General features: G+C 43.8%; 1 protein-coding gene and 1 long non-coding RNA gene across 2 annotated transcripts in view; one reads left to right on the top strand and one right to left on the bottom strand.

Moving 5' to 3' along the window:
* The first annotated feature begins 5,196 nt into the window (after positions 1-5,196).
* LOC148129616 (uncharacterized) lies at positions 5,197-25,703 on the top strand. The gene is made up of 3 exons (XR_015745273.1): positions 5,197-5,325; positions 8,109-8,280; positions 23,517-25,703. It is a non-coding gene; the product is annotated as an uncharacterized LOC148129616 (long non-coding RNA).
* Positions 9,291-27,479, bottom strand: part of LOC113424611 (septin-2) — a 43,745-nt gene continuing 25,556 nt past the window's right edge. Inside the window, exons 11-13 of the mRNA XM_026686381.2 lie at positions 24,873-24,930; positions 19,708-19,799; positions 9,291-9,757 (exon numbers count right to left, since the gene is read on the bottom strand). Coding sequence (XP_026542166.1) covers positions 19,731-19,799; positions 24,873-24,930 — 127 coding nt within the window. The 3' untranslated portion in view covers positions 9,291-9,757; positions 19,708-19,730. The remainder of the gene's footprint in view (positions 9,758-19,707; positions 19,800-24,872; positions 24,931-27,479) is intronic.

Here is a 27,479-nt window from a genome sequence, read left to right as displayed (position 1 = left end):
GGATCACTTGATCTTGAGACACAGAGCAACGGTCGTAAGTATGAACCAGTTGCCAAGCCTCTGAATTTTCATCCCATGATCACAGGGATGCTACAAAAGTCATTAAGAACACTCCATCAGATGAAGATATAATTCGGAAAATATTGGACTGGGCAGAGATGGATAGATTGACATTGAAAATAAAGGACAAAGGACATACAGAATATTATTTAACATGGAATAGATTCTATGAGTGGTTGGAGATGAGAGGTAGATATTAGATGAGGAAAGATTATTGCTATGTATAAATTAAACACAAACATGGTTTATAGCAACAGCACGTAGACTTATATATTGCTTTATAGTGCTTTCCAGCCCTCTCTAAGCCGTTTACAGAGTCGGCCTCTTGCCGTCAACAATCTGGGTCCTCATTTTACCCATCCAGGAAGGATGGAAGGCTGAGTCAACCTGGAGCTGGTCAGGACTGAACTGCTGACAGTGGGCAGAGTTAGCCTGCAATACTGCATTCTAACCACTGCACACGACGGATGGATGGATAGGAGGGAAGGAAGGAAGGGCAATAGCAATAGTGCTTAGACTTATATACAGCTTTACAGTGCTTTTACAGCCCGCTCTGAGCGGTTTACAGAGTCAGCATAATTGCCCCCAACAATTTGGGTCCTCATTTTACCCACCTCGGAAGGATGGAAGGCTGAGTCAACCAAATCTGGTGAGATTTGAACCGCCAAATTGTCAGCAGCTGGCTGCAGCAGAAGTAGCTTGCAGTACTGCACTCTAACCACTGCGCCACAGAGGCTCCTTATAACTATAAGTATGTCAATATAATCAACAGAATTATAAATAAGCTAACGTAAGTATAAGTTTGGTTAAAATCATTTTATGTTGTACCACTACTATTGTTATTAGCATATATGTTACTATCTTTTTCCCCTTTTTTTCTTTTTACTTTTGTAAAATGATATGCCCTGACAATACACTGTATTCAAAATGTTTATCTATGGATTAAAAAAAAAGTTGTACACAAAAGTCGTAAGTTTGAAAAATGGTTGTCACTTTTTTCAGCCTCATCGTAAGTTTGAACAGTCACTAAATGAACTGCCATAAGCCGAGGCCTACCTGTATTTCTAAGCAACATGTAATAAGTGGCCAACCGACCACAGAGAGGTTTGGTTAAGCAGATGGGAGGCTGGTTTGCGTTAATCTGAAACGTAGTTTGTGGTGATGTGAACACAGCCCCAGCGATGTGTAAAGCTTAAGTCACGGCTTAGTATGAGTAAATAGTTCTAGATAATCAGCAGTGTAATAATATTAAAGGCATCAAAGCAATCCATGGTTTTACTTGAGCCCAACCTTACTTAGTTGAGCATTAAGCAATTATGATCCGGTTATAACCATTATCTTCTCAAACATCCGTTGGCGTTTAAACAAGCTTATACAGATGCAATAATTGTATTAAAAAAAAAAAACCAGGAAAGGAAGAATATTGAATTTTAGCATTGGGGAAGATTGCTTGAAAATACCATGGACAGCCAAGAAGGAAGCCCACAAACGGATCATTGAAACAAATCAACCCAGCTTTCTCCCTTGAAACACAAATGAGCAAGTTCAAATTGTCCAATTTTGGACACTTTACACAATAACCTTTTGAGAAGTCTTAGCGGACAATCAGTTAAATATGAGCCAGCAGTTGTGCAGCAGCAGCCAAAAAAGCCAATGCAATCCTAAATTGAATTAACAGAAGGATATAATCAAGATCAAGGGAGGTATTAATACCACTGCTATAAAGCCTTAGTAAGGCCACACCTAGAGTACTGCATCAGTTTTGGTCACCACACTATAAAAAGATGTTGAGGCTGTAAAGAGTGCAGAGAAGAGCAACCAGGATGATGAGGGGACTGGAGGCTAAAAGATATGATGAATGGTTGCAGGAACTGGGCCTGGTTAGTCTAGGGAAGGGAAGGACCAGGGGAGACAGGATAGCAGTCTTCCATTATTTGAGGGGTTGCCACAGAGAGGAGGAAGGGGTCAAGCTATTTTCCAAGGCACTTGAAGACCAGACAAGGAACAATGGATGGAAACTGATCAAGGAGAGATTCAACCTGAAAATAAGGAGAAATTTTCTGACAGTGAGAGCAATCAACCCATGGAACAGAAGTTGCCTTCGGAAGTTGTGGGAGCTTCATCCCTGGAGGCTTTCAAGAAGAGTTTGGATTACCATCTGTCAGAAATGGTGTAGGGTCTCCTGCTTGGGCTGGGGGTTTGGACTACAAAGGTCCCTTCCAACTCTGTTAATCTGTAAATCCATAATTCTGGCAAAGGTGAAAAGACAGAGGAGGCGGAGATGACCATTAGCAAGTTGGATGGATTTAGTTTCAACAATGATGGATGACCTGAAGGACCTGGTTAGGGTCAGATCACCCAAGAAAAGAACTATTTATGTGGTCAGTGAAAGATGACATGGACTTGGGGGCACATAATTAATGGTACCCTCCATCTACATAAAGTTATATTACAAAAACACACACCATATATTCAAATAAAGGCATTGTAGATTGGCTTAGGGGGGGACATAGGGAAAAGCTGAACGTGTTTGAGTGACGCCATCAAAAAGGAGAAAAAAATATATGTGAATCAGGCAGGGATGGGGAAGAAAACTAGCTAGTTTGGTCTAGTGGTTAAAGCATCATGCTAGAAAGCAGGAGATTGCGAGTTCTAGTCCCACTTTAGGCAGGAAAATTAGCTGAATGACTTTGGGCCAATCGCCAGGAGACTGTGAGTTCTAGTCCTGCCTTAGCCATGAAAGCCCAATGGGCGACTTTGGCCCAGTTCCTCCCTCTCCGCCCAAACTACCTCACAGGACTGTGGTTGGGAAAACAGGAGGAAGGTGTGCTGGATGTTTGCCACCTTGAGTGATTTGTAAAAACAATAAAAAGGCAGGATACAAACCAACAAACAAATAAAATATAAATCCAGCAGAAGGAAGACCACAGTTGCCATGTTTGAACACAACTCAACCCACTCCCTAAAAAACCATCCTCTTCCTCCATCTCAAAACACTCCTTCCTTCCTTCTTTGCCAGGTTGAGGAAGCATCAGGGAACTTACTCAGATGGGGAGAAGGCTCAAGAAGGCCAATTTACTCCTCCAATCCTTTAACCTCAAGCCTTCAGCATCTGTATTCTCTCCTGCTCAAACCGGATGAACAGCCAAGCCCAAAGCACGGATTTAATTCTTGCTACATCTCCATCCACAGCTACCTACCTACCAACCTCTAAGACCAAGAAGTCACAGCTGGATATAGTCTAGAATCCAATCTACTCTTCTGCCAGCCAATAACAATAATACCCTAATTCCTCATCTCTCTCCTTCCCTCCCTCTCTCCCTCCCTCCTCCTTCTGTCACTCTCTCTCTTTCTTTTCTGTCTCTCCTCTCTGGCTCTCACTCACTCTCTCTCTCTTCATCCCTCCCTCTCTCCCTTCTCTCTCTGTCACTCTTTCTCTTTTCTCTCTGTCTCTCACTCACTCTCTCATACTCTCTCTCTTCATCCCTCCCTCTCTCCCTCTTCTCTCTCTCTCTCTCTCTTTTTTCTCACTCTCTCTCCGTCCCTCTCTTCTCTCTCTCTCTCTCCCCCTCCTCCTCTTCTCTCTGTCACTCTCTCTCTTTCTTTTCTGTCTCTCCTCTCTGGCTCTCACTCACTCTCTCTTCATCCCTCCCTCTCTCCTTCTCTCTCTGTCACTCTTTCTCTTTTCTCTCTGTCTCTCACTCACTCTCTCATACTCTCTCTCTCTCATCCCTCCCTCTCTCTCTCCCTCTCTCTCTCTCTCTCTCTCTGTCCCTCTCTTCTCTCTCTCTCTCATCCCTGCAAACTGATCGGGCTGCACAAAGCTCCAGCCAGCCAGCCAGCCAAATTGCAGATAAACAATCTTCCTCCCTGCTTGCCACGGAATTACATCACCCTAGTTTCCCCCCACCCCACCCCACCCTTGCACAAACACACACCCTAAGCAGCATCCCTCGGGGGAACGAAAACTGGGCACGCCAAAAGGATGCTGAAGGAGGTGGAGGGGAAGAAACCCTCAGACCCTAAGGAGGAAGGCCGCTTTGAAATCTCACCAATGACTCTCCAGAAGAGAAGACATTTATCAGAATATGGGTAGCTTGGCCCCCTGGCACATGGGCAAAGGAGTTAGCCCCATCAGGGTTGCTAGCTGCCAATCAAAGGACAGGCCTTAGGATTTGCAAACGCAGCCGCCACCCCCCCTTTATAAAAAGCCTGCTTTCCTGCAAGCAGCCGAAACCAATATTCTTAAGCTGCGCTGTGTCTGTATGTGGGTGTTTGCTATTCATCTTCCAGGAAAGCTGGGATTTACTCGCCTTATGGGGGGTCTCTGTAAAATTGAGGGGCTGGGGGGGGAGGGGAGGGAAGAGAGAGGAGGAGGAGGGGGGGCCTCCGCTTGTCCTCCCTTGAAGCAGCCGAGGAAATGCAAGTGCCCCCCCTTCCTTTCCTTTAGCATCATCTGGGATGCCAAAGGGGAAAAAGAGAGAGAGAATAAGGGAGTCAACTTACCTGCTTTTCTTCTATGGGAGAGAAATCCAGACGGGCAGATGCGGGTGGATGAGAGAGGAGAGGAGGAAGAGAAAAAAGACGAAGAAGAAGCCAAAATTAGAAGAAGAAGAAAAAAACCACAACCGCCTGAGATTCAAAAGCTCCTCTTCCCCCCACCCCCAAAAAAGGCAGGCAGGTTGCAAAAACGCACCTTATTCTCCCATCCATGCCCCCCCCCCAAAAAGAACCCAGCTCACCTGGGTTGACTAGCTTGCTCTTGTACCGCAGGGCTGTGCTCATCTCGAAGACCCTCGCTCGCCCCCCCACCCCACAAAAGAGGGTGCGGGGCTTCCTGGATTAGGGGTGGCGGCTGCCTCCTCCCCACCCGCCCCCTTCCCCTGCAATCCGGGTCGGGCCGCCCTCCCGACGTTTGCAAACCGCGGCTCCGCGGAAGGTTGCAAGCCGCGGAGAAACGGAGAGCTCCGCGGAGTGAAGATTGGGGGGATGTGTGCAATAGAAAAGGAGGGAGGCGGAGCCAAAGGAGGCCTGGCTCCGCCCAATCTGTCGCCGGCAGCCAATCAAAACCCCAGGCTCGAGCCGGCCGATCTGTGCCCGCTCAGCCCCGCCCTTCCCTTCCCAGCAGATCCCCCCGCCCCCCCCAGGCTCCGAAGGATGAAAACTGCAGACAACATCCTCGCGCTGCAATCCAGGTCATTCCAGGCGCTAGTCCTCATGATTTGGCTGAAAGGCTGCCAGCCAAGCCTCCGGGACCGGTAAAAGGTAAAGCAGCCTCTCTCTTTCCCTCGTTCCCGCAGAGCTGGGGTGATGGTATTAGCGGGAATTTGTGGCAGGGTGGGCATTCTGGGAGTTGGAGGGGTGCGGAGGATGGTATGCTTGGGGTACAGTCTCCTCTCTTTGTGCTGCAGCCCCCACCCAGCCTCTCAAAACAGGAAAGAGTTTCCCGTCGGTCCTCACCTCAAAATTTTTAAAAACATCCGCACAACCGTTTTGGTTTTCCGCACGCCTACAATTCCCTGTGACGTGCATTGTTTTAGCACTGATGTTGTTACCGAGTTGGGTCATGAAAGGTCTGCAAGAAAACCAGATAGGACCGAGGACCCCACAGTCCTCCTCCTCGCTTCTCCTCCTCTGCACACCTTACTCCCTCGAGCACTGATGATGTTACCTAGTTGGGTCATGAAACTTCAGCATGCTCAGAGAGCACCAAGCGAACCCCCGAGCTAGAAATATTCTCTCCTTGTTAAAGCTTCGTTCCCCCAAAAGAACTTATGCCACCCCACCTTTCAAAGTCGCCGGTGTGCTGGAAGCAAGTAAATCTTGGCCAGGTCCTGCCTGCTGGCAATTGCTCTGTGGCACATGTGGCTATATGAGTGCCAGGAAACTGGCATAGTACAAGGCGAGGTCCCTGTCTCCCACACATCCCCAAGGTATCCTCTCCCTTGGAGGTCCATCAAGCCCCCTTTAAGAAATAACCATTATGGACAACTAGCTCGAAACCCAGGCTTCGCTACGAAACTATGTGATTGGGCTTAGTTTTGGGGGAGGAAAATAAGGGGAAAAAATTGTGCCTCTGCCTGCCAGCATCCATCGGTATTCATCTGGCTAGTGTCCTGTCAGCGTGTGAGAGTTGAGGGCTGTTTGGAAACTGAACTAGTATTCGCTGTGTGAGCAGAGACAGCAAGGAGCCTGGGCGTGGCTTAGCTCAACTGTTCTGTACTAAAGCTGCTTGGTGCTCTGAAACTGAAACTCCTCTCCTCTGCTTGTGTTTTGCATTTGGAACAGGTTTCTTTTCAGGTGGGGAGGGGAAATATAACTCCTTAGCATCAGAGCATGTTAATAATAATAATAATATAACAAAATACTAATAGCTCTGATGGTCATTTTGAAAAATCCTTTGTTAGTGAGCATCTAGAAGCCAAGAGGAACATACACGCCAAATTTCAAGTTAGTCAAGGCATGAAATGAAATTAAGCCCCTCCCCCCAAATTAAGGCCTATATTAAAACATGCGAAATGGGGGGGAATGGTGGGGGGGGGGCTTGCCATTAGGAAGTACTTTTGTTGCACACCTGGATATGATGCTGCCTGTGTTGACCCCGATACGAAGTGCCCCACCAACGCCGAGGTCAACATCCAAGCCGTCGCCGCCCACCCACCCAAAGATGCAAGGGGGGGGGATTAAGTCACCCCCGAAAAGACGCCCTAGCCATTTTTTCAGGGCTCAAAAAAAAATAAGACCCGGCCTTATTATATGAGAAATACAGTGTGTGTGTGTGTGTGTGTGTGTGTGTGTGTGTGTGTGTGTGTGTGTGTATGTATGTATGTATATATCTATATATATCTATATATCTATATCTATATATAGTTACAACCCAAAGCTTTGTAGGAATCAATGTCCATAAAAATATCCATTAAAAAGGGCACACTGGGGAGGGTAGAAGTAGATGATGGAGGGTGATGGAGATTTTAATTTGATTAGTAGGTTACTATAAGGTTGTGTTATTCCACCTATTCTTTATTTAGCTGACAGCTGCAGGGTAACACCTCTCATTAAGATGGTTGTCTAGACACACAGACCTATCCTTGGGCATTTATTTAAATGCCTTGTTGAACTAAATGTTTGAGCGTTAATACAATGGGAGTAAGGGAATTTTACTGAATTGATTTGTAAGTATAATGTCTTTGGGTCCCATACTTTAAGATATTTAGGTCCAAAGGTACCTTCTATCATATGTGGTGGTCATGCCCAGAAGCCCAAAAATACTGAACCAAAATACGGAGTTGGATACAAGAAATAGTGGAAGATCAAATAGAATTTAAATCGGAGTTGTTTCTGTTGGGAATTATTAAAGGGAAATATAGGAAAAAGATTAAATGTATTTTATTATATATTTTGACAGCAACAAGGATAGCACATGCACAATGTTGGAAACAAGATAACATGCCCTCGGAGGAATTAGTAATTCAAAAAATTCTAGATTGTGCTGAAATGGATAAATTGACATTAAAATTAAAAGATAAAGAAGAGTCGGAGTATTACGAAATTTGGGATAATTGGTATAAATGGTTAAACAATAGAAATAAGGATAAAGGAGATAAGAAAATTATAGATAAATGTATATGAATGTATATAAAGGTATATATAGATATTTACATGAGATTGGTTTGTATAATAATTTATATAATAATGATGACACAGTATTGTTAAAATTAAGATCAATATGTGTAAAAGGTGAAAAAGAACAATAAAAATTATTGTTAAAAAAACGGTATTTGGATCCCATGCTTTAAAAGAGGCACCACATAAATCCATGTACCATTTGTTAAACAGCTTCTATATCCCAGAGCAGTAACTATATTGAATTCTACTGCATGGTGCAATATTAATGCAATATCAGGGGTTTTCAATTCAGTTGTATAGAATGTGAAGGAGGTGTGTTTTGTTTTTTATGTATAATGTACGCTGAAGATGGCATTCAATTTCGTTGTACGAGGTGCAACGACAATAAAGTAAAAAGTAAAAGTTACCACTATTATTTCCAGCTCAAACATGAATACTGGACGATTTTCTATGTCTGTCACCGTGACATCTAAACAAGCCATTCGGGCATCAGTTTTCTAAGAGCATCTGTTCGCTCCCAATATTCCAGATGTGCCCAGCCAGCCTTAAAAAATCCAGGTAACTTACGACCATAACTGAGTCGGACATTTGGTGGTAAGTCGTGACCACATCTGATTTTATGCCTTTTTTTCTCTTCCATCGAATTTGCTTGAATAAGGGGTTAGACTAGATGATCTCTAAGGGTCCTTCCAATTCTGTTATTCTGGTCTCAATTGTGTTCGTAAGTTGAAGATTACCTGTATCCCTGCCTGGCCTACTCCAGCCCTGTTTGATTTATTTTCCAAAATTCATTGGATTTCAAGAAAACACACTGCCATCTACTTACCTTCCCATCGTTGTTCAAAGCTCTAGAGATTTCACCCATAGGTTCTCTCTCGCCCAAACACTCCCCAAAAAAAAAAAACAGACAGGAAAACCCACACATTTTTGTCAGGTTGATTCCATTTATTACAAAAACGGTCCAGAAAATTAGTGTCATGATGCCTATAAAAACCTTTGAGGATTTATATCATCGTTCTCTCAACTGAGCAGAGCTTAAATTGGATAGAAAACACGGTGACAACCCCAAAAAAACCAACAACCCATGACTGATTTTTTTTAGAAAGAAATTTAGAAATTTCTTTTAGAAAAGATGGGCGTGCAATGTTCTACCCATGATTTTTAAGGCATTGTGGGTGAAACTCTCCAAGTTTTTCACATGCTTGGCAAGTTATATGTTCTGTACCGTATTTTTTTTTTAAGGGAGCACCAGAAAGGAAGAATTTGATCCCATGTGACCTACAAACATTTTTTTACAAAGCAGAGAGAAGAATGCTATAAATGTACCTAGCTAGGCTGCAAATAAATGTATCTACAACTCACAAGGCTCAGAAGAATTCGGCAAGTCTTAAACTAAAATATAATTCCGACAGGGCATGTTTATAGTAAAGATGCGCGAATTTGCTTAATGAAGAAAGGAAGGAAGGAAGGAAGGAAGGAAGGAAGGAAGGAAGGAAGGAAGGAAGGAAAAGAGAGAGAGAGAGAGAGAGAGAGAGAGAGAGAGAGAGAGAGAGAGAGAGAGAGAGAGAGAAAGAAAGAAAGAAAGAAAGAAGAAAGAAAGAAAGAAAGAAAGAAAGAAAGAAAAAGAAAGAAAGAAAGAAAGAAAGAAAGAAAGAAAGAAAGAAAAGGGTAGAAATGTATCCAGAGCCACCTGAGCAGAAGAGAAAAATGGAATTAAGTCCTGCTTCTAAAGCTCATCAGATGCAACGTGCCATGTTCGTTGGGGATTTTAAACAATGCAAGAGACACATCGAAGGATGCAAAAGGAGGGAGAAAAATAATATTGTTCCATATCATGATGCTACATTTCATGCATAGCAAGACATGAAAGGAGATATAAGCGATGGTTATACGTATACGTGGACAGGTGGGTTCAATTTTTTCCAATGTGAACTTCCAAGGGTTTTTAGCTGCACTGCATCATATCCTGGTCCGCCATCCAAGCATGAACCTCTCCAAATCCATTAGTGTCATCATTGAAATTCAATTTCAGTTCATGACCCCTGAGTCTTTAAGACCACCGAGTCCCCCGCTGCAAGGAAGAGCACAAGGCAAGAGTTTAGAAGAATGGCTGGTGTACAGGTGATCCTTGACTTATGACCTGTTCGTTTAGTGACCAAAGGGACAACGGCACTGGGGAAAAAATAGCAACCTATGGCTGGTTTTCAGGCAGCATTTCCCAGGGTCATGGGATCGAAATTCGGAAGCTTGGCAGCTAGCTAATAACTTAAGAGAAAAAGGAAATGAACTGTTATGTGTATCTCTATACTATAGTTTGTATGGCCAAAATGATGGCCAAGAAAGTCGCACTGTGTTCAATTGTTTTTAATGTTTATTCAATTAAAAAAAATTAAAAAAACAAAATTTGGAGGCTTGGCAACTGGCATGTACTTATGCCTGTTGCAGCCTCTCGGGGAATCACATGATCCCCTTCTGAGAAGCAAAGTCAAAGGGGAAAGCCAGATTGACTCAACAACCGTGTTACTTATTCAACCGCTGCAGGGATTCGCTTAACAACGGTGGCGAGGAAGGTCGTAAAAATGGGGCAACACTCCCTTAATGGCAGAAATTGTGGGCTCACTTGCAGCCATTAAGTCGAGGACTCCCTCTATGGTAGCTCCCTATTTTTTTTTATTTTATTTTTTGTGCTGGACTGGAAATAAAGAGACTTGGATGTAGTGCCGTGATGCCGAACCTGTGGCACGCAGAGGTATTTGTGCGGGCACCCCGAGTCCCAGCCAAACTTACCTCACTGCGCGCACCTCCCAGCTGATTTTTGGCCCATTTGAGGCCCTTTTCAGCCTCCCAGAGGCTCGAGGGAAGCTTCTGCAGCCTTTGCAGGCCGAAAAACAGACCCGTTTCGTCACTTCCTATATTTCCGGAAATACTGGAAGTGACTAAACGGGCCCATTTTTCAGCCTGCAAAGGCTGCAGAGGCTTCCCGTGAGCCTCTGGGAGGCCGCCTCAAACGGGCCGAAAATCAGCTTGGAGGCGCTTGCATGCCCAGTGCAGGTAAGGGGCGGCGGCAGGGGAAACGTGCACGCCTGCACAGAGAGTGTGGGGGCCCCGTGCACATTGCCTTCTGGGTGCTGGCACGGGAGTGAGCACATGCACGCATGCAATTTTCAGCACAGGAGCCCCAAAAGTTTAGCCACCACTGTTGTAGTGTCTTATCTTTAAATGCTTGGTGGAGTAAATCTCCCCTTTTTTTGGCATACTAACCATTCCTGTGCTTTTAAATTAAGTTCTGCCTTCGCACACGGCAGGGGATTTTACCAGTATCACAGTTTGCCTGCCTTCAGGCACATATGCAAGTCCCGGTTCAACCAAGGGCATGAGAGAGAGAGAGAGAGAGAGACAGCTATTGTGGTCTTGTGTGCGTTTTTGCCAGTGTCCATTTATAAAGTGTGTAATTTTGGAGTTTCCAGCCAGATCAGAAAAACTGGAAGTGGCCGAGTGAAGGAAGAGACGGGGAGGAATTTAGAGTTTTAGAAAGGCTGCTTGAACTGAGACAGGAAGTGCAAACTTTTGGCTTCATGCAAGGAAAGCAGCAGAAGCAGCAGAAATCTTTCTTTCTCTCCCCCCCAAACTCCGCCAGAAATGAGTCTTTGTGAGACTGGTCGCGCTGGTGCAGCCTCTTGGAGCAGGAGGCCTTGCAGGCTCCCAAAGACTCATTTCTGCTGGAGTTTGGGGGAGAGAAAGAAAGACTTTTGCTGCTTTCCTTGCGTGCAGCCAAAAGCAGAAGAAGAGAGAAGCAGAAAGAAGCAGCCCGGTGGCCAGGCCAGGCGCGCGGGGCAAGTGGGGCAATTCCACCCCCCTCTGCCCTTTCCCCCCTCCTCTCACTACCTTGTGTGGTTCGCAATGCAAGTGACGCACGCCTTGTGTTCCTGTGCAGCCTGGATTAATTGCTTTGGGGGTGACATTTCTCTGCGGACCATCAACATTTTCTCGTGGACCACCAGTGGTCCCCGACTCCCTGGTTGGCGACCCCTGTTCTCATCCAACCCCCTTGTTCAAGCAGGAGATGCCGTAGGCCTACTCAAAATCCAGCAGTGACGTGCAGAGGTTCCACCAGATCCATTATTGTGTTTCTTGCAGAGGCAGGGAACTTATCACACAGACGAGGCTGCGAGGCAGGGAAGGCTCCCTAGCAAAAGGTATCTTGGGTCTAATTCAGGTGAATGATCTTGTCCGCTTTGGATCAGAGTTAGGAGAGGGGAGGTCAAAAGGAAAGAAAAATGAAAAGAAAGGGGAGAGGGGAGGGGAGAAAAGAAAGGAGAAATGAAAAGAAAGGAGGGAGGGAGGAGAGAAAGGAGAAAGGAAGGGAAGGAAAAGGAAAAAGGAAAGGAAAGGAAAGGAAGAGAGAAAGGAAAGAAAGAAGGAAGAGAAAGGAAAGGAAGAGAGAAAGGAAAGGAAGAGAGAAAGGAAAGAAAGAAGGAAGAGAAAGGAAAGGAAGAGAGAAAGGAAAGGAAGAGAGAAAGAAAGAAAAAGTAAAGGAGAGGAAGAGGGAAGGGAAAGGAAAGGAAGAGAAAAAGGAAAGGAAAGAAAGAGGGAAGAGAAAGGAAAGGAAGAGAGAAAGGAAAGGAAGAGAAAAGGAAAGAAAGGAAGGAAGAGAAAGGAAAGGAAGAAAGAAAGAAAAAGGAAGGGAGAGGAAGAGGGAAGGGAAAGGAAGAGAGAAAGGAAAGGAAAGAAAGGGGAAGAGAAAGGAAAGGAAGAGAAAGGAAAGGAAAGAAAGAGAGAAAGGAAGAAAAAGGAAAAGAAAGGAAGAGGGAAGGGAAAGGAAAAGTAAGAAAAGGAAAAAAGGGAAAAGAGAAGGGATTTCAGCTCACACAGAGAAAGTGACAAGCCAACATGACTCACAAGGAGACAGGATCTACTCAAACAATAGGGCAATTCACTAAACCTCCATTAACCATAGTTACTGGAAACTTCAACGTGATGGTTACTCCGAAGAAGGTCTAAGCTCCTGGCTAAGTGTCACATTCCGACCTGAAAGACCTGGGGTCATTCTGCAACCTTCTCTCCCAGATGAAGTCCCTCATCACCTCCCTCTGGCATCAGACCATGACTCAAGTCTGGTTGCTATGGCGATGCCAGACCTATTTGTCTTTTTTAAAAACCCCACATATCTGTTATCGCAAGGAGCCGAGGGTTATTTTTCAAACTTTTGCCCCCCAAAAAAAAAAAAATGTGCTTGGCAGGAACCAGGCTTTGAACGGGGCATTAGCAAAAAAAAAAAAAAAGCAACTTAAGATAACGGAGGAAAATTATGTCAAAGTTTCTTCAAGGAGGCTTCCTCCCCGTCTCCTTTTTCCTTGTTTGAAATGTCCTTCCGTGATTTAATCCTAAGTGAAACAAATGCGTGATTAGCATCTAGTGGGATTTAAAAACGATTGCTCAGGCTCAGAGCTGCTCCAGATGTTACCTGTAACAAACTGAAGATAAAGGGAATTTAAAGGACTTGGCCCCTTTAAATTCTCTTTTCCTTTTTGAGTCCCCGTCCCCCCCCCAGGGGGGAAGAAAAATCAGGATTTATGGCATGCGTTCCTCTTTCCAGAAAGAAAAACAAAAATGACATCCCATCATTTAGGAACTATTTCTGCAGTCCTGGTAGATTCAGAAGCTATGATCCATCGGGAGACAAACCTTGGGTCAGATTTTTGCAATCTTAAGCAAAAGGGTGGGGAAGAATGTGAGACTCCTCTACAAAAAAATCTGCTCTCACAGACAAATTAGGCATAAAGTTGTTTTTGGGTTGCCGTTTCTAGTCTGTTCTTCTTTCCGCGGCCAGATTAATATACCTCCTCCCATTTAATTCCTGCAAGAACTTCCAAGGCTATGTAATGGCATGGTTAGGAATAATCTTGGGAGACAAACTGATAAGGAACCGGTCAGATAAGAGATGGCATAGCCCATGGCTACATAATGGGTGGGAAAAGAGACTTAGAAGAGACCTTCCCTAGTTTCTTGGGATGTAAAAGAGAGGGCTGTAATGATATGTGAGAAAGACCTTGGGAGTTGGAGTAGAAAAGGAAAGAAAGAAGAGATAAGAGCCAGCATAGCCCACAGCTGCATAATGGGTGGGGGAAGAGACTTAGAAGGAACCCTCCCTAGTTTCTTGGACTGTAAAGGAGGTGGCTATAATGGTATGTGAGAAAGATCTTGGGAGTTGGAGTAGAAAAGGAAAGAAGAGAGGCTGCCTACAGAGCAGTTAGATAAGAGCCGGCATAGCCCACAGCTGCATAATGGGTGGGGGAAGAGACTCAGAAAGGACCCTCCCAGGGGTGGGATCCGACAGGGTTAACAACCAGTTCGGTCATTTACAAGGTTCAGTGATTTACAATGTGCTTCCTGTAAATCGTCATCAGCACGCTGCGTGCAGAGAAGCAGCCTTTCAAAAAGCCCCCTTTTCCTGATTTTTTAAATGCAGCTGTGTCTCGGATGGCAGCTGAAGTTGAAAAAATCAGGAAATAAAGGTCAGGTAAGAGCCCGGGTGGGTGGGTGGGCAAAAACATCAGCAGAGATAGAACCGGTTCGATGTCTGCTGCTCTTCAGAGCTACCAGTTCTACAGAGGTAGACAGAACCGGTAGAAACCCATCCCTGGACCCTCCCTAGTTTATTAGGATGTAAAGCAGAGGGCTGTAATGGTATGCGGGGAAAAGACCTTGGGAGACGAGGTGATGAAATTCTGCAAAGGGAATATTTAGATAATGGACAGCATAGCCCTCAGCTTCCTAATGAGTGGGGAAAGAGAAGGGACCCTCCCTAGTTTCTCCGGCTGTAAAGGAGGCGGCTATAATGCAGTGGTGGGTTCCAAACCTGTTTCCTACTGGTTCGATGCGAGCGCACGCGCAGCGTTTGCAACTCACCTTCTGCTGCAAGCTCTGTGTGTAAAACAGCTGCTTTGAGCGGTAATCGGCTGTGCCACGCAAAGCCGCTGAGGTTGAAAAGCAGGAAATAAAGGTCAGTATAGTCGGGGCGGGTGGGAGGGATGATCGTCAGAGCAACCGGTTCGGCCAAACCAAGCTGAACCGGTAAAATACCACCATTGCTATAATGGTGTGTGGGAAAGACCTTGGGAGTCAGGGGAAAGAGATGCTGCCTAAGGAATATTTAGATAATGGACAGCATAGTCTTCAGTTTCCTAATGGGTGGAGAAAGAGACTCAAGAAGGAAGGGACCCTCCCTCGTTTCTCAGGCTGTAAAGGAGGCAGCTATAATGGTATGTGAGAAAGACCTTGGGAGTTGGGGCAGAAAAGGAGAGAAGAGAGGCTGCCTGGGGAGCAGTTAGATAAGTTGGCATAGCCCACAGCTGTAAAGGGGTGGAGAAAGATGCTCAGAAAGGACCCTCCCTAATTTCTTAGGATGTAAAGGAGGCGGCTATAATAGTTTGTAGGAAAGACCTTGGGAGACAAGAGGAAAGAGACGCTGCCAAGGGAACGGCCAGATAAGGAACCGCTTATCGAGCAGCTGGACAATGAATGGCTCAGAAGGGACCCCTCCCTAGTTTCTCAAGTTGTAAAAGAGATATGGGGGGGGAGGAGGGAAACTACAGGTAGTCCTCGACTTACAACATTTAGCGACCTTTCAAAGTTGCAGCAGCACTGAAAAAAGTGACTTATGACCGTTTTTCCCTCTTACAACCCTGGCAGCATCCCCACCGTCACATAATCCAAATTCAGATGCTTGGCAACAGATTCATACTTATGACGGTCGTAGTGTCCTGGGGGGGTCACATGATCCCCTTTTGTGACCTTCTGACAAGCGAAGTCAGGGGGCGGGGGGGGGAGAAGCCAGATTCGCTTAACAATGTGTGACTAACCTAACAGCTGCAGCGATTCGCTTCACAACGGTGGCAAGAAAGGTCGTAAAAAGGGGGGGGGGAGAAACTCACTTAACAACCATCGTGCTTAGCAACAGAGATTGGAGTCATAAGTTGAGGACCCCCTGAGTTTTCAAACCTGCAAGATTCATCCATGTAGCTTTGTAATAAAGTAGAGAGCGTTCTGGAATCAAAAGTAAGAATCGATGCAGTAAATTCAGTTGTATATTGAAAGCTGCTTTTTAAAAAAATATTATTATTTCAATTTTGGTAGCCAACAAAATTCCCTCGCTCTCCCAGCAGTAGATGGATAGATACCCCTCTTGGCTGCAACCATGGCTCTTTGACTCTGACTCAAGCCAAGTTTAGTTATGACACTTCCTTTCCCAGGAAAACTTTCCATTCTGATCGCTCCAGTTTTGAAGTTTTAAGAAGCAAATGTACAACTTGCTTTTCTTCCTTGTTTTTTTTTTTGTTTTTTTTTGCAGGAGTGGCCGAGGCGGGAAGAAAAGAAAAAAAACCCAGGCCATGTGCATCGGGATATCTCATTCCCAAAAAATGTGGAATCCCACAGAATTTTGGCTCGTTGCTGTGTCTAGACTGGGAACTGTTACATGAAGCCGGTTTCTAAAAGTCTGTTTTGGAAAAGAGGTTTTATTTTTTTTCTGTTAGAAAACAGGCTTCTTCAGGAAGCAAATGAAGATTAAATGGCTTCTTCAGGACGCTTCCGCCCAGCATTGGTTTGAAATAGACGGCCAGCCAATCGCCAACAGCTTCCTGGGTAGAGCTATAAGTGGGAGGAGTTTTCCCCCCCCAAATTTTAATTTACTATTCTTCCAGGGTGTGGAGAAAGGGGGGAAAAAACCTGTTCCCAGTTTGGTTGAAGCCAAAAGTCTCCCAATCGAAAGCCAAAAGTCTTCTCCATCCTGGTTATTCGGTGTGAAGGTTCACCTATTATCTTTGGACATAACAGTGCATGTTACAGGATATATTTAGTTTGGAAACTATTTCTAGACTTTGTGTCCAAAGGCAGAGAAAAAAAATGAACTCTTGACTCTGGGATTTGCTGATTAGATTACTTTGTGGTTATAGAAAGGCTAGGATTTATCAAGTATGTAAAAGTAAAAAAGTGGAGGCTATAATTTTATTTTTTATTCTACTGCGCTGAAAAAAGTTAGAAGTCAATTCTTTCTTTCTTGTATCTTATACTTCTTATCTTTTTCTGTCTTTCCTTCCTTCCTTCCTTCCTTTTCTTTTCTTTCTTCTTTCTTTCTTTCTTTCTTTCTTTTTCTTTCTTTCTTTCTTTCTTTCTTTCCTTCCCTTCTTTCTTTCTCTTTCTTACTTCCTTTCTCTCTCTCTCTCTTTCTTTCTTTCTTTCTTTCTTTCTTTCTTTCTTTCTCTTCTTTCTTCCTTCTTTCTTTCTTTCTTTCTTTCTTTCTTTCTTTCTTTCTTTCTTCTTTCTTTCTTTCTTTCTTTCTTTCTTTCTTTCTTTCTTTCTTCTTTCTTTCTTTCTTTCTTCCTTCCTTCCTTCCTTCTTTCTCTCTTCTCTTTCTTTCTTTCTTTCTTTCTTTCTTTCTTTCTTTCTTTCTTTCTTTCTTTCTTTCTTTCTTTCTTCTCCTTTCCCATTTCCCCCTCCATCTATTTCATTCATGATTTATATCATATTTATATATGATCTTAATGGAAAAAAAACAAAAACAGATATGACAAGAGATGTTTCTAGGTTCCTGTCAGCATGTTGGAGTCATTGACCGTTGTGGAGGCTAAGTCAGCAAACTATGTTAAAAAGCGACATGGTTAAGAGAAATGTATAAACCCAGTGACTCTTGTTCCCCTGCTCATGAATCCCATATTGACTGGAGTAAAATCATCGGAAGAAAATCTAAGCTTTTAACTTCAATTGTTACAATAACTTTCCAAGTTGTGGGAAAGGCTTTGACATCAATGTTACATTCTCCCAACCACATAAATAGTTTGGGTTGGTATTTACTTCAAACAAGAAAAGCAAAAAGAAACAGAAGAAAAAAATAAATAAACTTCTTTCAAATGTGGAAACTGTTGCAAAGCCTTAAGGTACACAAGCCACATTGCTTCAGGTTTTACATTTTAACAGGTCAGCAAAGCACAGCTGGTGCTTAAAACGGACCATTTAAACTGCATCCAACATCCTACAAGTCTTGCGTTTTTCATTTCCACCTTTTAAAGAAAACGCAAGAAATCTCCTTTATTGGGACACAGAACAAATCTTCAGGCCAGGTTCCTTCTTACCAGCAGCACATCAAAGGAGCTCTACAACGATTTCTCTGAATATGAAAGCTGGATGTTTTATCAGAATTTATAATTGTGTCTTTCTTGCAAGCGCAACAGTCTCCATTTTGCTGTTCTTCTAGGACGCTTAGGGCTGTGAGGGACCTTGGAGGTCTTCTAATCCAAACCCCCGTTCAAGGCAAGAAGCCTTATAGCAATAGCCCTTAGACTTATATACCGCTTCACAATGCTTCACAGCCCTCTCTAAGCGGTTTACAGAGTCAGCCTCTTGCCCTCCAACAACCTGGGTCCTCATTTTACTGACCTCGGAAGGAGGGAAGGCTGAAAATCAACCTTGAGCCAGTGAGACTCGAACTGTTGGCAGCTGGCAGTCGGCAGAGTTAGCCTGCAATACTGCATTCTAACCACTGTGCCACCATGGCTCCTATCATCCTTGTACCATCCCATTCAAATGGTTGTCCAGTCTCTTCTTGAACACCTCCAGTGATGGAGCACCCACAACTTCAGAAGGCAAGCTATTCCACTGATGAATTGTTCTCGCTGCTGGGGAAATTGGATCTCTTGTTGATAATCTTCCGTCTGTTACTTCTTATCCTGCCCTAGGTGCTTTGGAGAATAAGTTGACCCCCCATCTTCTCTGTGATAGCCCCTCAAGCGCTGAAAGACAGCTATCAGGTCCCCCTAATCCTTTTCTTTAATAGGCTAGCTCCCTCAGCTTTCATCATACAGTTGAACTGTAATTTAATTTATACATTTTTTTCCCTTTAATATACATAAGCGCTTAACAAACAGTGTACTGCCTGAGTCAATTGTTTATACTAAATACTAATAGTAGTAGTATTAATAATAATAGCAGCTTCCTGCAATAACACCAGCAGAACTGCAAAATACTGCACTACTCAGAACGTCATACCTCTTAAGAAGGTACTCGGTCGATACCTAGGATGCTGGCAGCAACTTGTATCAACCGTCAGCACCAGTCAATGGTATTTCTCAGGGATCCCCAACCTTTTACGCCGCGCCGGTTCCGGCGTCAGCTGGTTCCCGGTTCGGCGTCAGCTGGGCGCCGCCATTTTTTACGAAAAATCACTTCCGGTGATGTCACGGAAGTGATTTTCGTCAAATAAGGCGCTCACGCTCGTGAGCTTTTTCAGGTAGAAATGGCTTTCTACCGGAAAAGCTCACGAGCGCTGGCGCCGCCATCTTTTTGACGAAAAATTGCTTTTTTACCAAAAAGATGGCGGCGCCCAGCAACCAGCGGCCCGGTAAGGCTTGTTCGCGCCCGGTACCGGTCCGCGGACCGGCGGTTGGGGACCCCTGGTATTTCTGATGCATTTTTGAATGTTCAGTTGATTGAGTTTCATGTTTGATGAATAAAGTCTATAATAATGTTTACGTGTATGTTGTAATTTTTCATCACTTACTTATACACAGCAATCATCTTTTATCTTCTAATGTCTAACCCTTTTATCGAATCACTGGTAAAACAAATCCTATGCTTAAAAAAATATTCTGATTCTTCCTTGTCTTTTATTTTTGATGTCGATCCATCCATCTCCGTGCCTTCTAGTATTTTTCTAATTATATTTTCACCCTCCGTCAATTATCGTAGCTCTTCTCTTGCGCTCTTTCTAGAGCCTTGGCATCTTTTGTGTACAATCCGGTGTTTTTATTCTGATTCCCAGCAGGTTCGTGGACTGCTGTGCGAAGAGATGATGAGTCCTTTGATTCCTGCTCATCAGGGGGTTGTTAAGCCACCCACAGCCTCCCGCGGTTGCTCTCCATGCCCTCAAGGGGTGGGAACCTGCGCTCTGTTCATCTCTGCATCAACTCCCAAGAAAATAAGCCCCTGTGTATTCCTGAAGCTCAGGGATGTTAAAACCGTACTTACTGTCAAACTCTTAGGATGCCTCCTTACTCGTCTGCAGGTTTCATCCTCATCTGGGCTTGCATTTGGGCGATCATCTCCTGCATACGACGCAACTGGATGTGGGGAGAGAAAAAAGAAAGAAAAAATACGGTGTCCAGTTAGCAATAGCAGTAGCACTTAGACTTATATACCGCTTCACAATGCTTTCCAGCCCTTTCTAAGCGGTTTACAGAGTCAGCCTCTTGCCCCTGACAATCTGGGTCCTCATTTGACCCACCTCGGAAGGATGGGAGGCTGAGTCAACCTTGAGCCAGTCAGGATCGAACTGCTGGCAGAGTGGCAGAGCCAGCCTACAGTGTTGCTTTCTAACCACTGCACCACCAGGAAGTAGTATATGTGATGTAATGCAAACAATCTTCACGCATTGTAGTCCTTGACTTAAACGACGGTTACAAAATGACTTGAAAAATGTTACTTACGACTGGTCCTCAAAGTTACAACTGTCACACATCACCTCCACAGTCCCGTGGTCACTTGATCATGTTTTGCAATGTTTTTGGCCAAAAAGTGCCAAAATGGGATAAAACCAACTTATGACCATATGATTCGCTTTATAGCAATAGCCCTTAGACCTATATACTGCTTCACAGTGCTTTACGGCCCTCTCTAAGCAGTTTACAGTGTTTATGACAATGGTGACTTGCTTCATGACTATTATCAAAATGGTTGCAACATCGAATTTGTCATGTGGTGACTCAATTTACGTCTGCAATGACTTACAACCAAAATACCCGGCTCCATTATGATCCTAGAGGATTACCTGTATTAAAAAAAAAATCCTCTGGATTCTACAGAGTGGAGAACCCAAGAATTTCCATTCAGAAAACCACCAATAATGGGAAGACATTCCCACGATGCTGTTAACAGGCTACTTGGTATTTAAGGTATGTTTTAACTAGCCACTAATCTGGAGGCATATGGCCAAAACACACAAGCTGCTTGCAATTATTATTTTCTTCAATTCTCCCGTGGGAATCATTTTCTCCCGTGGGACCCCTTTGGGTATTGCAGAAGCCACATTCTTCAAGCATGACCCACTGCTCGCTCCAAGCTATTTATGGACAGCAATTTGTTTTCTGTTTTCCCGTCCATTCTGGCATTTACGGTAAACTGAACGAGAAAAGACTAAGAAGAATTTTTTAATAAAAATAACCGCGGCAGGAAGGGGGATGAAGAATTCGGCCAAGAGCATGTCTGTGTTACTATAAAAACATTTTTTTTAAAAAAAAAAAATCGACTTGCTAGCAGCTTCATAAATATGAATATATATGAGTCTCTCACTGGCTCAAGCCTTCCAGATAGAATAGAATTGAATAACAGAGAATAACAGAGTTGGAGGTCTTCTAATCCAATCCCCTGCTTAGGCACTTCACACAAATGGTTATACAATCTCTTCTTAACCAGTGTTGGAGAATTCACAACTTCTGGAGGCAAGTTGTTTCACTTGATTAATTGTTCTGACTGGCAGGAAATTTCTCCTTAGTTCTAAGTTGCTTCTCTCCTTGGTTAGTTTCCACCCACAGCTTCTTGTCCTGCCTCCTCGTGCTTTGGAGAATAGCTTGACTCCCTCTTCTTTGGGGCAGCCCCTGAGATATTGGAACATTGCTATCATGTCACCCCTAGTCAGGGGTGGGATTCAAATTTTTAACAACTGGTTCTGTGGGCGTGGCTTAGTTGGTGGGCGTGGCTTGGTGGTCATGTGACTAGGGGGACGTGGCTTGGTGGTCATGTTATTGGCTGGGCATGGCCAACTCAACATCACTCACATCGAGGCATGCAACTCCTCGCCTGGGCCTCTCTTTGGGGATGCTGCATCAGTCGTAAGTGTGGAAAATGGTCATAAGTCACTTTTTCCAGTGCCATTGTAACTTTGAATGGTCACTCCACACAAGCAAAGTACCAGCAAAGGAGGAAAAAAACCCTCCAGAGATGTTCCTGAGACAGGAAGTCTAGTCCTGCCAAGAATGTAATAAGGGTTAACGGAGAGGCAGTTTCTGTAAGCAACACCAGAATGTTTCCTTCCTGCCCTCCTTACAGGATTAGGCCAGTCATTTCTTCTAACAACCGGTTCTCTGAACTGCTTAGAATGTTAACAACCGGTTCTAGAGAATAGGTGCCAAGTGATAGAATCCCACCCCTGCCCCTAGTCCTTTTTTTCATCAGATTAGACTTCTTTCTGAAGTCTGTAAAATGAGGGTCCAAATTGTTGGGAACAATATGCTGACTCTATAAACTGCTTAGAGAGAGCCGTAAAACACTGTGAAGTGGTATATAAGTCTAAGGGATATTGCTATATCCAAGCATGAATAGTAACTTCAGTGCAGATTAAACGTCTCTATTCTTGTTCCTACTTCACTTCCTGGATTATTCATTATTATCAACACTACCTAACAGTGTTAGATAGCAGTCTTTTGATATCTCAGGGGTTACCACAAAGAAGAGGGAGTCAAGCTATTCTCCAAAGCACCTGAAGGCAGGACAAGAAGTGATGGGTGGAAACTAATCAAGGAGAGAAGCAACCTAGAACTAAGGAGAAATTTCCTGACAGTGAGAACAATTAATCAGTGGAACAACTTGCCTCCAGAAGTTGTGAATGCTCCACTGGAAGTTTTAAAGAAAAAAAACGGATAAACATTTGTCTGAAGCGGTGTAGGGTTTCCTGCCTAGGCAGGGGTTGGACTAGAAGACCTTCAAGGTCCCTTCCAACTTCTGTTCTGTTCTGTTCTATTCTAATATTCTATTCTTTCTCTTCTTCTTCTTCTTCTTCTTCTTCTTCTTCTTCTTCTTCTTCTTCTTCTTCTTCTTCTTCTTCTTCTTCTTCTTCTTCTTCTTTCTTCTTCCTCTTCCTCTTCTTCTTCTTCTTCCATTCTATTCCCTATTCTATTTCCTGTTCTGTTCTGTTCTATTCTGTTTCCTATTCTATTTCCTGTTCTGTTCTATTTTCCTATTCTATTTTCCTATTCTATTTCCTGTTCTGTTCTGTTCTGTTCTACTATACTCTACTCTATTATTCTATTCTATTCTATTCTATTCTATTCTATTCTATTCTATTCTATTCTATTCTATTCTATTCTATTCTATTCTATTCTACTCTACTCTACTCTACTCTACTCTACTCTATTCTATCGTCTCCAAATTCCTGCATTATCTACATATTTAAGAGGCCTGGGGATTTAGCAGCAGCCAAATTTGTACAACATCCTTGTGGCTTTATATATCTTGCATAGTTCTGCTTTTAAATTTTTGTTTTTTAAATCTCCATCCTCAAACAAAATGCAACAAAAGCCAAATCATTTGAGATGTCACTATAAGGAACCAAATTACAGATGTTTTTTGACTTATAACAATTCATTCAGTGATCAGTCGAAGTTACGGCACTGAAAAAAGGGTGACTTAAGACCCTTTTTCACACTGTTGCAGCATTGCCATGGTCACATGATCAAAATTCAGACGCTTGGCAACTGGTTCCTATTTACAATGGTGTTCGCAGAGTCATGCGATTCCCCTCTTGCAACAGGCAAAATCAATGGAGAATCCTGACTCGCTTAACAACTGTGTTGCTAATCGAACAACTGCAGTGATTTGCTTAACAACGGTGGCAAGGGAAGTCGTAAAATGGGGCAAAACTCACTTAACAAATGTCTCGCTTAGCAACGGACATTTTTCAGGTCCATTGTGGTCGTAAGTCAAAGGCTATCTCTAGCCAATATCGGCATAAGCTCGGTGCTAACGTGCAAAATTACTTTTTTCGCCCTGTGTTTTTTTTCCAGCCCGAGCAAATTTTCCGATCGGAATTATTTGAACCAAATGAACCGAGAAAGCTGTGGGAGGATGTGGAATTAAAGGCATTAAATGCATCTTTTTTAACATTTCGGAGATCGGATTTAAAAAAAAAACGGTGGACTTTTGAGATCTGAGAGACTCAAAACATGCCTTTTGTTTCTGAAGAACCTTCCTGTTTCAAGACTCCTTTTGTTTTTGAATAGGCAGCCAGGTTTTATATTTGGAAGAAGAGGGAGATATTTAAAGGCAGTTCAGGAAGCAAAAACCCAGCAGACACGACACTAAACGAAGGCCGGGAAGAAAGAGACCAGGAACAAAGCAGGGAAAAGATTAATGGTTATTTGAAAGTCAAGGACTTCTATCCTTTGATGATAAAATCCAGAATAACTACTGAGCAGGAGTTGATCTCTTGATCCTGATGAATCTGGAACTCCTGCAAGGTTTGTGTCTGTCTGTCTGTCTCTCTCTCTCTTTTATTTATTTCTCTCTCTCTCTCTCTCTCTCTCACACACACACACACACGCTCAGAGGGTTATATAAACTTTCCAGATTTGTAAACAGATTTCCAAGCGCTCTTATTGCTCAGAATGTAAAAACATTAAGAGGGAAATTGATGTTTGTGCTCCCAACAAAGTCCAAGGAATGTAAACCCATTTCCTGTGTCTGCTTCTCCATCTTCCTCGAGCATTATAAATACGGCTTTAGAGAACAGGCAGTTTCTTAGGTAAGAAGATAAACTTGGCTTGCAAGATGGTTATGACACTAAAAATACCGAAGGTGGTTTTGGAAGAATGGAATCAGAAAAGAGTAACCACAGTATCAACAACTTCAGTAGAGGGGTCTGCTTCTGTGGATAGATTATGTCTAGAGAAGATGTTATTGAGGACATAGAACAAATTTTATTTGACAAAATAGAGATGGTACTGAAAATGGATTTATGTCAGACAGGCCAGGAGAATGACTTAGAAAAGGACGTTTCGCTGGTTCTACAAAAGAAACTGGCTCAGGTTCCCAAATGTAAAAAGGCAAATACAAATGAGAAACCAAGCAAGCAATCTGGGTAATCTTTTTTCCCTACTGGATTTTCAAAAGAGGATTGTTAAAGCCTTGAAGAACTCTGCAATTCTTAAATAAAATTCCCAATAAATAAATAAAAGGGGATACGGTATAGAACAACTTCAATCACTAGTTTTGGAGGGCATCTGCTGCCTCTTGACGGTTTCTTTTGCTTGGCTCTTTAACCATGGTTAAAGGTGCGTCCTTCAAAAGACTATTGTTGTTGGTTAACACTAATTCAATTTGAACTCAACAGATACCCCCGGGCTTGGCTTCTGAGTCCTTACCTCGGCCTCCTTCTGCTGAAGGATCCTATCTTTGTCCATGACTTCTTCTTCCGCAGGCCTGTGAAATATAAGATGGACCACAGAATTAAAGGCAAAGAATAAGAATTATCTCAGTTGGACCAAATTGAAGATTCCCTGTACCATAGACTTTTTCCTCCTGTAAAACCTGGCAGGGAAAGAGAACTATTGAAAACTCAAGATTCGCTTTTCTCGCCATGTACGTGTATACATCCAACATTAGACTGTGTTGTTTTGCTGTATTACATAATATATGTGGGTATTTGCATAACTTTGTATTTATTTATTTAGTCATGTTTATGTAGTGTATATTGGAGGTGAAGAGCCATATGCAACGAAATTTCCTTTTAATTTATGCCGATTACTGTACATTCAAAGTGACAATAAAACTATTCCATTCTATTCTATTCCATTCCATTCTATTCTAATTTCTATTTCTATTCTATTCTCTCTTTCATGTGTATCTTTTAATGCACAAAGGCAAGAACTACACCCACACCTACGGGCTCAGTCCTTTAATTAAAATATATATTTCTGTACATGCTCTACATGTGTCAAAAGAGAAAGCAAAGGACTTTGTCACTAGTAAGGTGCAATGCAAAACAAAATAAAAAATATCAAAGAACCACCATCCACATACTGATCAGGTAAGATCAAATTAGAAAAGAGCCCGTAGGTATAGATTTTTTCCCCAGAATTCTTTGTAAAACAAGGTGGCAAAATTAAAAATATGAGAGGAGGAGGAGGAGAGAATGAGCTGGATAAACGGTCTGATTTTAGAATCTGGTGGTGTCTTGAAGACATATCCTGAATAAGCCGGAAAAAAAGAAAAAGGTTATGCAAGGATACATTTGTCAGTTTTTAAAGTGTCAGGAGATTCATTGGTGCTGGACTGTCAAAACGCTGAAGCATCTACACCTCTGAAAATAGCCTGCTCTATGACAGCCTTCTGAATTTATAAGTCGTGGTCTTTGTTCTCACACATAGGGACAATCTCTTATTAAATGGTATTTCACGCATCCCTCCTAGCTGGAATCGCGATCTCTGGGGAGCCCCCGCCATCCCAATCCTTATTTTTGCTGAATCTATAAATAAAAGGTAAAGGGTTCACCTGTCCAGTCATTTCTGCCTCTAGGGGGCAGTGCTCATCTCCCTTTCTTAGCCTTAGACCCCGGATGTCAAACTCAAGGCCCACGGGGTCAAATCTGGCCTGCGGGGTGCTTAAATCCAGCCCACGGGGCGAGCCTGAAATAACGTGAGACCGGCCCGCGGTGCCTCTGGCAGCCAAAATGGGGGGGGGGGGGGGCTGTGTGAGGCCCCCTCCAACCCATTTTCAGCCTGGAGAGGCCAAAATGGGGTGCTGGAGAGCCTCGCATGACACACATCCCCTCACACCCCATTCTGGCTGGCAAAGTGCTGCAGGAGGCATCCATCCCATCCTCCTCATCTCCTCCCCCCCTGACCCCACCGGCCTGGCCCACGGAGAACCACAATGCTGAGCCAGCCCTCGAAGAAATCCAGTTTGACACCCCTGCCTTAGACCATGGTCAGAGGATCCAGCATCAGAGGTGGTATTCAGCTGGTTCTGACCAGTTCTGGAGAACCAGTAGCGGAAATTTTGAGTCGTTTGGAGAACCGGCCAATGCCGCCTCTGACTGGCCCCGCCAACCCCATCTATTCTCCGCCTCCAGAGTCCCAGCTGATCGGCTGGGTCTCCTTTGGTTGCCCTGCACAGGAGAACGGAGCTGGAAAGCAGGCTAGTGGGGTGGGAGGGAAGGGGGATTTTACAGGATATCCTTCCCCTGCCACGCCCACCAAGCCACGCCCACAGAACCGATAGTAAAAAAATTTGAATCCCACCACTGGTCAGCACGATTATACGCCGACAGGCAATAGAATCCTGTTACCTTCCCACTTATTTAATGACAGGCAGTCTTTGACTTACAACCATTGATTTAGTGACCATTCAAAGTTACAACGGAACAAAAAAAAAAGTGACTTATGACCATTTTTCACACATGACCTTGGCAGAATCCCCATGATCACCTGGTCAGAATTTGGATGCTTGGCAACTGGCTCGTATTTATGATGGTCACAGTGTCCCTGGGGGGGTCACGTGATTACCTTCTGCGACCATCTGACCAGCAAAGTCAACAGGAAAGCTGGATTCACTTAACAACCATGTGACTCACTTAACAATTGCCGTGGTTCACTTAACCACTGTGGCAAAGAACGGTTGTAAAATGGGGGCAAGACTCACTTAGCGGCTGTCTCCCTGAGCAGCAGAACTTTGGGGCTCAACGATGGTCATAATTCAAGGATTACTTCTCCTCGTATCTGCATGCTTTCGAACTGCTGGGAGCAGTTGGTAGGAGCTGGGGGCGAGAACGGGAGCTCACCCCATCACCCGTGCTTGGGTCTTGAACTGCCCACCTTCCGGTCTACAAGCCTAGCATCGTAACCACTTGTTGTGGTTAGCCAGCAGCAGGTGTGGATGGCTGAAGGGAGCGAGGACTCAGATGAGGGGCCGGGACCATTAGGGAGTGAACTGCTGCCTTCAGAGATTGTGGGGGCTGGCCGCAGCGATGA

Source organism: Notechis scutatus, chromosome 13, assembly GCF_049901735.1.
Source record: "Notechis scutatus isolate UNSWTSFEM ecotype Mainland chromosome 13, rNotScu1.2, whole genome shotgun sequence".
Taxonomy (NCBI): domain Eukaryota; kingdom Metazoa; phylum Chordata; class Lepidosauria; order Squamata; family Elapidae; genus Notechis; species Notechis scutatus.
The sequence above is the reverse complement of the archived record's forward strand: the minus strand, read 5'-3'. Positions and strand labels throughout refer to the sequence as shown.